Here is a 10,146-nt window from a genome sequence, read left to right on the forward strand (position 1 = left end):
GCCACTGTCCCTCGGGTGACACGGCCGGAACAGGGAGGGGGCCATGGGCAAGTGGGGAGGGGGGAGTTGGGAGTCAAGGCCTGCCCTGGGAAGCCACGCCCAGTCTGGGGACAGCGGCCACACCCTGATAAGCCCCACCCACTCCGGGGACAATGGCCACACCCTTTTAAGCCCCACCCACCTGGGGGACAATGGATCCCACCCACTCAGGTGACAATGGCCGCACCCTTTGAAGCCCCACCCACACTGGTGACAATGGCCACACCCTGATAAGCCCCGCCCACTCCGGGGACAATGGCCACACCCTTTGAAGCCACGCCCACTCCAGTGACACTGGTCACACCCTGATAAGCCCCGCCCACTCTGGTGACAAAGGACCCCACCCTTTCAAGCCCCACCCACTCTGGGGACAATGGCCACACCCTGATAAGCCCCACCCACCTAGGGGACAATGGACCCCACCCACTCCAGTGACAATGGACCCCATCCTTTTCAGCCCCACCCACTCCGGTGACAGTGGTTGTTGGGGTCCCTCCCCCGCCGTGCAGCCCTGGCAGAGGGGCCCTGAGGGCACAGACACGGGGTTTCCCTGTCCCTGCTCAGCCTCGTTCCCCGTTGGTTGCTTTGGGTTCCCCGGTGTGGGCAAAGGGCCCTCGGGTCCCGTGACTGTGACAGTTCCTGGGCAGATCCCGGCCACGCGGCTGGAGAAATAAACATCTCTAAACATCTAGCAAGAATCTGTCCATATATATTTCTTTTCCACGGGACTCCTGGTTTGGTAAATGCGTGGTACAGTATCCCCGCTGTAGCAAATGGTGGAGAATGCGGGCAGAACGATCCCCGATCCCTAAGCGACTGATTTGTGTGAGTAAACCCTGGAAACTTTCGATTCCTCTTCTTGTTTTTGCTTTGCTATTCCATATCTGGACTATGGAGGAATCGTGGGAAATGGGGCTCTCTGAGCCACAGAAAAGAATGTATCTAGAAGTTAAAGGAATCCTTGAACGACAAAACAAAAATGTACTGGAACCGGGAGATCTAGAACTTTTTTTTAACTGGCTTTTCAAAAATTTCTTCTATATTTCTCGAGACTTACTTTCGGATATTAATCCTCCTGAAAATCCTGGAGCTTATCACGAGTGTTTTTGGCACGAGATCTTGTTGGAGACGAAGGATCAAACAGAACATGCATTAGTGACTGAACCCTTGCGTGGATCCATGGTGGTCAGTGAAGCTATTCAGGAGCATTTATATGGTCCTATTAAAGCAAAGGACGGCCAGAGTCCCGCGGCCGAGGCCGCGCGGCCGCCATCCCTGTGGCACACGCCGGCGGAGGTGCCTGTGCTGGATGTTCCCAACCCCCTCGGGAGCGCGCCCCTTATCGCAGACCCCATCCCCGTCCCGGGGTCCCCGGCCACGCGGCCGCGAGTGAGGGAGCGATGCCGCAGGCGCCGCGGGTGCCGTGGGCCACGAGCAGCCAGGAACCGGGCGTCGGCGTGGCAGGCCGCTCTGAGCACACGGCTCGGAGAGCCCTGCGGAGGGAGAAGCGGCGATTTCCACAGCGACACGAGACTCTCAAAGCAGAGTTTGCAGAGCGGAACCGCTCACAGGGCACGGAGCCAGCGGCGATGGCAACGCGGGGCCGCGCAGAGCCCAGACACGCGCCGGAGCAGCGCCGCTCGGAGAGCGAGGAGCAGCTGCAACGCGGGGGCCCGGCCGAGACGTCGGAGTCGGCGAGGCGGCGGCCACGCGGGACCAGCAGCCACGACGAACACGCAAGCACGTGATAGGAGGAGTTGTAGCCACGAAAGTCACAGGAACTGTGAAATGGTACAATGTAAAAAACAACTATGGGTTTATAACACGAGATGATACAGGGGAAGATCTATTCATCCATAGAACTGCCATTAAAAGGAATAACCCTAAAAATTACCTGCAAAGCGTAGGAGATGGGGAAGTTGTACAGTTTGATATAGTGCAAGGAAAGAGGGGTTTACAAGCAGCGAATGTTACTGGGCCTGGGGGTATTCCCGTCAAAGGCAGCCGTTATGCACAAAATTATAAACAACATCCATCCCAGCAACTTCCCTGCCCACAGCCTACTTTCCTCTTTTACCCTATACCCAATATGAACCCCTTCCTAAGTTTACCCCATCCCCAGTTTATTCCTAATCCGTTTTTCACCCCATGGCTTCCCTATACAATTCCATTTCCCTACAATTCCTCTCCGATGCCGAGGGGGGGATGAAAAGGGGGAGGGAAGAAATTAAACCCTCTCCTGCCTCAGTTTCCCCACGAAGCATGCCCGGAGAGTTCTGTCTCCCTTCTGTCAGCCCTAAGATGTTCCACAGAATCTGTTTGGACATTTAAGGACTCAGGAGGGTGGCTTGTTTTGTTTTGAAACGGTTCTTGTTATGTTTATCCAGTTGTTTTCATTCTCCTTTTATTAAAATAAAACGGGTGAGGTGTTGGGGTCCCTCCCCCGCCATGCAGCCCTGGGAGAGGGGCCCTGAGGGCACAGACACGGGGCTTCCCTGCTCAGCCTCGTTCCCCGTTGGTTGCTTTGGGTTCCCCGGTGTGGGCAAAGGGCCCTCGGGTCCCGTGACTGTGACAGTTCCTGGGCAGATCCCGGCCATGCGGCTGGAGAAATAAACATCTCTAAACATCTAGCAAGAATCTGTCCATATATATTTCTTTTCCACGGGACTCCTGGTTTGATAAATGCGTGGTACAGTATCCCTGCTGTAGCAAATGGTCACACCCTGATAAGCCCCGCCCACTCCGGTGACAATGGCCACACCCTGATAAGCCCCGCCCACTCCGGTGACAATGGCCACACCCTTTTAAGCGCCACCCACCCGGGTGACAATGGATCCCACCCACTCCGATGACAACGGACCCCACCCTTTGAAGCCCCACCCACACTGGTGACACTGGTCACACCCTTTTAAGCCCCACCCACCCAGGTGACAATGGACCCCACCCTTTCAAGCCCCACCCACTCTGGTGACAAAGGACCCCACCCTTTCAAGCCCCACCCACCTAGGGGACAATGGCCACACCCTGATAAGCCCCACCCACTCCGGTGACACTGGTCACACCCTTTCAAGCCCCACCCACTCTGGTGACAAAGGACCCCACCCTTTTAAGCCCCACCCACCCAGGTGACAATGGACCCCACCCTTTCAAGCCCCACCCACTCCGGCGACAATGGACCCCACCCTTTGAAGCCCCACCCACCTAGGGGACAATGGCCACACCCTGATAAGCCCCACCCACTCCGGTGACAATGGCCACACCCTTTTAAGCCCCACCCACCCAGGTGACAATGGACCCCACCTTTTTAAGCCCCACCCACCTGGGGGACAACGGACCCCACCCACTCCGATGACAACAGACCCCACCCTTTGAAGCCCCGCCCACTCAGGTGACAATGGCCGCACCCTTTGAAGCCCCACCCACCTCAGGGACAATAACAACGACCTGCCCAATGCTCCAGGTGCCAGTGGGCCCCACCTTGTGACTGTCACCCCAATGGTGACTCCCGCCGCTGACAAACGGCCCCACCCTGTTAAGCTCCGCCCACCTCCCCCCTCAGGTGTGACGCCATCTTGGAACCGGGCAGAGCCGCCCCGCGGGTTCCCCCGCGGATTTTTTCCAGCGCGCCGCCAGCGCTGCCGTGAGCGGGGATCTCCGTCCCTCCGCTCCCTCCGCTCCCTCTCCTCCCTCCGCTCCTTCCGCCGCCGCTCCCTCACGGAGGGAACACGGCCGTGGCCTCAACCAACATGGCGGCCGCGCCTTCCCGGTCCTCTCCCGCCATGCTGAGGCGACGGCGCGCGGTGATGACGCGCAAGGCGCGCGACGAGCGGGGCGGCGGGGGCCCGGGTAGGAGCGGGGCCGGTTCGGGGCCGGTTCGGGGCTGAGGGACCGGGACGGGCCCGGGCGGGGAATGAGGGGAAAGGACGGGAGCGGAGGGACCGGGGGCAGCGGGGGAGGCCGGGGGGTGACGGGGCGGGGAGGGCCGGGCCGGGCCTGGGTGGCCCTTTTTGCACCCCCCCCCCCTCCCCTCAGGTGGGGCCCAGCCCGGTTCGCGCTCCTTGGGAAGGCTCAGAGGGCGGGAAAAGGGATTTTAGGAAGGCTCAGAGGGCGGGAAAAGGGATTTTCGGGATGCTCAGAGGATGTTCCAGGCAGGAGAAAGGATTGAATCCATCCCAGGCTGTGAAAACCTCGGCAGTGGAGCAGCCCTGCCCTGCCCTGTGTGATTTGCTAAGCAACGATCCGTCACGAAAATCAAAGATTGAAGCCCCAGCGCCGCGATTTTCTCGGTGTTTGGTTGATTTGAATGCTCGAATCTCCTTGGATTTGACTTTTCCCAGCTTGGATAACGACTCCAGCCCATTTTTGTGGCTGTTTATCCAAATTAAAAGCGGTTCTGTCGCATCCCTGCGGGTAAAGGCACCCGAATCTCTTTTTTTCTGCCTCAGGGATTTTTTTGCCTTTTCCTTGGGGTGGGGGGCGTGTCCCCTGCTGGAATTTTGGGTTGGAGGGAGCAGGTTCCTTTGAGATGAGCCAGGATCTGGGAATTGGTGAAATATGGAAAATTTATCCCGGCTTTATCCCGGTCTGAGGCTGGGATAAAGGAGGGGAGGGAGAGGGGGATGGTCCCAGGTTTTTCCTCCTCCACAGGGCTCAGGTTTGGGGAGCTTCCTTCCCCCCCAGTCCCCCAAAATCTTTATGGATCATCGGGAGGGGCTGGAGAGCGTCCCGGGAAGGGAATGGAGCTGGGAAAGGGCTGGAGAATTCCTGAGGGAGCTGGGAAGGGGCTGGAGAATTCCCAGTTGGGAAATGGCTGGAGAATTCCAGGCTGGGAAGGGGCTGGAGAATTCCAAGCTGGGAAGGGGCTGGAGAATTCCTGAGGGAGCTGGGAAGGGGCTGGAGAATTCCCAGTTGGGAAGGGTCTGGAGAATTCTTGAGGGAGCTGGGAAAGGGCTGGAGAATTCCTGAGGGAACTGGGAAAGGGCTGGAGAATTCCCAGTTGGGAAAGGGCTGGAGAATTCCTGAGGGAGCTGGGAAGGGGCTGGAGAATTCCCAGTTGGGAAAGGGCTGGAGAATTCCTGAGGGAGTTGGGAAAGGGCTGGAGAATCCCTGAGGGAGCTGGGAAGGGGCTGGAGAATTCCAGGCTGGGAAGGAGCTGGAGAATTCCTGAGGGAGCTGGGAAAGGGCTGGAGAATTCCTGAGGGAGCTGGGAAGGGGCTGGAGAATCCCTGAGGGAGCTGGGGAAGGGGCTGGAGAATTCCCAGTTGGGAAAGGGCTGGAGAATTCCTGAGGGAGCTGGGAAGGGGCTGGAGAATTCCAGGCTGGGAAGGGGCTGGAGAATTCCTGAGGGAGCCGGGAAGGGGCTGGAGAATCCCTGAGGGAGCTGGGAAGGGGCTGGAGAATTCCTGAGGGAGCTGGGAAGGGGCTGGAGAATTCCAGGCTGGGAAGGGGCTGGAGAATTCCTGAGGGAGCTGGGAAGGGGCTGGAGAATTCCCAGTTGGGAAGGGGCTGGAGAATTCCTGAGGGAGCTGGGAAAGGGCTGGAGAATTCCTGAGGGAGCTGGGAAGGGCTGGAGAATTCCCGAGGGAGCTGGGAAGGGCTGGAGAATTCCCAGTTGGGAAGGGGCTGGAGAATTCCTGAGGGAGCTGGGAAGGGCTGGAGAATTCCCGAGGGAGCTGGGAAGGGGCTGGAGAATTCCCAGTTGGGAAGGGGCTGGAGAATTCCTGAGGGAGCTGGGAAAGGGCTGGAGAATTCCCGAGGGAGCTGGGAAGGGGCTCAGCCTGGAGCAAAGAGGGATCAGGGGGGACATTCCCAATCTCCACCAGTCCCTGCCAGGAGGGCACAGCCGGGGGGGGATCCCAGGGGACACCAGGACAGGAGGGAACGGCCCCAAGCTGTTCCCATCAGCGGGAATTTCCTCCTGGAAAAGGCGCTCAGGGGTTGGAATTCCCCAGGGAAGTTGGGAATCAGCGTGGTGTGGATGACCTGGATGACCCCAAACTCCTTCCCAAGGTCTCCATCCCTAAGAAACCCCATCCCAAACCCCATCCCTAAGAAACCCCATCTCAAACCCCATCCCAACCCTGACTGTTGCTCTCTTTTCCCTTCTTTCCCGCAGCACCTTGAGGGATGCCCAAGAAATTCCAGGGGGAGAACACCAAGTCGGCTGCGGCCCGAGCGCGCCGAGCCGAGGCCAAGGCGGCGGCCGACGCCCGCCGGCAGCAGGAGCTGGAGGATGCCCTCTGGAAGGATGAGGATAAACACGTCCTGAGGAAGGAGCAGAGGAAGGTCAGCGTTCCCAAATCCTGGGAAATGCACTCAGCGTTCCCCAAATCCTGGGAAATCTGGGAAATGCACTCAGCGTTCCCAAGAAATGCACTCAGTGTTCCTGGGAAATGCACTCAGCGTTCCCCAAATCCTGGGAAATGCACTCAGCATTCTCAGTCCTGGGAAATGCACTCAGCATTCCCAAGAAATGCAGTGTTCCCCAAATCCTGGGAAATCCGGGAAATCCGCTCAGCGTTCCCAGGAAATCCACTCAGTGTTCCCCAAATCCTGGGAAATGCACTCAGCATTCCCGGGAAATGCACTCAGTGTTCCCCAAATCCTGGGAAATGCACTCAGCATTCCCGGGAAATCCACTCAGTGTTCCCCAAATCCTGGGAAATGCACTCAGCATTCCCGGGAAATCCACTCAGCATTCCCCATTCCCAGGAAATCCACTCAGCATTCCTGGGAAATGCACTCAGCATTCCCGGGAAATGCACTCAGTGTTCCCCAAATCCTGGGAAATCCACTCAGCATTCCCAGGAAATCCACTCAGCATTCCCCACTCAGCTCCCTTTTATTCCCTCTTTTCCTTCATTTGGTTTCCTCCTTTCCTTTAATTCCATTTTATTCCCTCTTTTCCTTTAACTCCTCTAATTCCCTCTTTTCCTCCATTTTATTCCCTCTTTTCCTTTAATTCCATTTTTATTCCCTCTTTTTCTTCATTCCCTCTTTTCCTTTGGCTCCTTTTTATTCTCTCTTCTCCTTTATTTCCGTTTTATTCCCTCTTTTCCTTCATTCCCTATTTTCCTTCCGCTCCCATTTATTCCCTCTTTTCCGTTAACTCCTCTAATTCCCTCTTTTCCTCCATTTTATTCCTTCCTTTCCTTTAATTCCATTTCATTCCCTCTTTTCCTTCATTTTACTCCCTATTTTCCTCCATTTATTCCCTCTTTTCCTTCATTTTATTCTCTCTTCTCCTTTATTTCCATTTTATTCCCTCTTTTCCTTTAACTCCTCTAATTCTCTCTTTTCCTCCTTTTATTCCCTCTTTTCCTTCCTTCCCTATTTTCCTTCAGCTCCTTTTTATTCCCTCTTTTCCGTTAACTCCTCTAATTCCCTCTTTTCCTTTAGTTCCATTTCATTCCCTCTTCTCCTTCATTTTATTCCTTCCTTTCCTTTGATTCCATTTCATTCCCTCTTTTTCTTCATTCTCTCTTTTCCTTTGCCTCCATTTTATTCCCTCTTTTCCTTTAATTCCTCTAATTCTCTCTTTTCTCCCTTTCATTCCCTCTTTTCCTCCCTTTCATTCCCTCTTTTCCTTTAATTCCATTTATTCCCTCTTTTCCTTTATTTCCTTTTTATTCCCTCTTTTCCTTCATTTTATTCCCTCTTTTCCTCATTCCCTCTTTTCCTTCGTTCCCTATTTTCCTTCCGCTCCCATTTATTCCCTCTTTCCTTTAACTCCTCTAATTCCCTCTTTCCTCCATTTTATTCCCTCCTTTCCTTTAATTCCCTTTTATTCCCTCTTTTCCTTTAATTCCATTTCATTCCCTCTTTTCTCCCCTTTCATTCCCTCTTTTCCTCCCTCTCATTCCCTCTTTTCCTCTCTCCCCTTGGATTTCTTTGGGAATCGGCCTCAGCACTCCCAGCTGGAATATCCCCATGGAAAGCAGCACGAGGCAAGGATTGGCAATGGCTTGGGCCGTTTCCATGGCTCCACAGGCAGAATTCCCGGGATTTGGAGGTGGATCCGTGGCACTGGGATCAGGGAGGATCCCAAAGTGACCCCCTCAGGCTCTGGAATTCCTTCAATCCCTGCTTTTCCTGCTGATCCCCCTCGGACACGCTCCGGAGCGCTTCCGCCCCGTTCCCTTCCCGCCTGCGGCGTTCTCCCGCATTCCTTCGCTTTTCTGGGAGCTCTCCAGCTTTTCCAGAGCCTCTCCAGCCTTTCTGGAGTTTTTCCAGCCTTTCCTGGAGTTTTCCAGCTTTTCCAGAGCCTCTCCAGCTTTTCCTGGAGTTTTCCAGCCTTTCCTGGAGTTTTCCAGCTTTTCCAGAGCCTCTCCAGCTTTTCCTGAGTTTTCCAGCCTTTCCTGGAGTTTTCCAGCTTTTCCAGGGCCTCTCCAGCCTTTCCTGGAGTTTTCCAGCCTTTCCTGGAGTTTTCCAGCCTTTCCAGCGCCTCTCCAGCTTTTCCAGAGCCTCTCCAGCCTTTCCTGGAGTTTTCCAGCCTTTCCTGGAGTTTTCCAGCTTTTCCAGAGCCTCTCCAGCTTTTCCTGGAGTTTTCCAGCCTTTCCTGGAGTTTTCCAGCCTCTCCAGGAATTTTCCAGCCTTTCCTGGAGTTTTCCAGCCTTTCCAGGAGTTTTCCAGCTTTTCCAGGGCCTCTCCAGCCTCTCCAGGAGTTTTCCGGCCTCTCCAGGAATTTTCCAGCCTTTCCTGGAGTTTTCCAGCCTTTCCAGGAGTTTTCCAGCTTTTCCAGGGCCTCTCCAGCCTCTCCAGGAGTTTTCCGCCTCTCCAGGAATTTTCCAGCCTTTGCTGAGTTTTCCAGCCTCTCCTGGAGTTTTCCAGCTTTTCCAGGAGTTTTCCAGCCTCTCCTGGAGTTTTCCAGCTTTTCCAGGGCTTTTCCAGCCTTTCCTGGAGTTTTCCAGCCTTTCTAGGGCTTTTCCAGCCTTTCCTGGAGTTTTCCAGCCTTTCCTGGAGTTTTCCAGCCTTTCCAGGGCTTTTCCAGCCTTTCCAGGATTTTTCCAGCCTTCCAGAGCCTCTCCAGCTTTTCCAGGGAGAGGAGGAGCAGCCCTGGGAATGAGGAGAGGAGGAAAACTGGAATGAGAGGAGGAACGTCCATGGATCCATCCCTCCCTCCCTCCCTCCCTCCCTCCATCCCTCCCTCCTCCCTGTGTTTCCCAACCCTCAGGAATCCCCCATCTCCCTCTCCCCCCCCATTATTCCCATCAAACCGAGACAACTCCATAACCTCCCCTCCTTCCAGGAACCCCCAAACCCCACAGCACACCCGGAAAACCCCTCCGGATCTGACACCAAAACCCCCCCAAATCCCCTGAAAATCCCAACCCTGAGCTTCCCCTCCCTTCCCCCCCCCTCCAGCACCGCTGGGATCCCTCTGGAATTCGGGAATCGAGTTTCTCCTTGTCCCTTTTCCCAGGAAGAACGGGAGAAGCGGCGCCTGGAGCAGCTGGAGCGCAAGAAGGAGCTGCAGCGGCTCCTGGAGGAGGAGGATTCCAAACTCAAAGGGAAAAGTCCCAAGCAAGGAAATCCGGGAAAATCACCCGGGCTCAGATCGAGGAGCATCCGCAAGGAGCAGCAGCGGGAGAGCGCCGACGGAGGTTCGGGAATTCCTCCGGAATGGGGTGGAGCTGTCGCTTTTCCGGGAAAACGGGAATGGGGATGGGGAAGGGAAGCGGGAGCTGCCGGGAATTCCGGTGTTCCCGGTGGGATTTGGGAGTTGCCGTTCCTTGGGGTGTTCCAGGGAATTCCAAGCTTTCCCTCTCCTTCCCAGGGGTTGGGTTGGCTCCTGAGGCTCCTTTCCGGCTTTGATTCCGGGGTTTTGTTCTTGGGTTCTGGATTTGGGTGTGGTCATGGCTTGATCTGTTCCAAATTCCACATTTCCCTAATCCCAAATTCCCACCCCAATCCCGAATTCCCATCCCTAGCCCACAATTTTCCCTTCCTTTATCCCAAATTCCCATCCCTAGCCCACATTTCCCCTTCCCCAATCCCAAATTCCCCTTCCTTTATCCCAAATTCCCCCTCCCCAATCCCAATTTCCCATCCCTTATCCCACATTTCCCTTCCTCAATCCCAAATTCCCCTTCCTTTATCCCAAATTCC

General features: G+C 55.5%; 1 protein-coding gene across 1 annotated transcript in view; it reads left to right on the forward strand.

Annotated features, from left to right (window-relative positions):
• Positions 1-5,793: 5,793 nt before the first annotated feature.
• Positions 5,794-10,146, forward strand: part of CCDC124 (coiled-coil domain containing 124) — a 9,240-nt gene continuing 4,887 nt past the window's right edge. Inside the window, exons 1-2 of the mRNA XM_048288333.1 lie at positions 5,794-6,324; positions 9,461-9,670. Of these exons, the coding sequence (XP_048144290.1) occupies positions 6,166-6,324; positions 9,461-9,670 (369 nt within the window). The 5' untranslated portion in view covers positions 5,794-6,165. The remainder of the gene's footprint in view (positions 6,325-9,460; positions 9,671-10,146) is intronic.

Source organism: Corvus hawaiiensis, chromosome 28 (genome assembly GCF_020740725.1).
Source record: "Corvus hawaiiensis isolate bCorHaw1 chromosome 28, bCorHaw1.pri.cur, whole genome shotgun sequence".
In the NCBI taxonomy this organism is placed as follows: domain Eukaryota; kingdom Metazoa; phylum Chordata; class Aves; order Passeriformes; family Corvidae; genus Corvus; species Corvus hawaiiensis.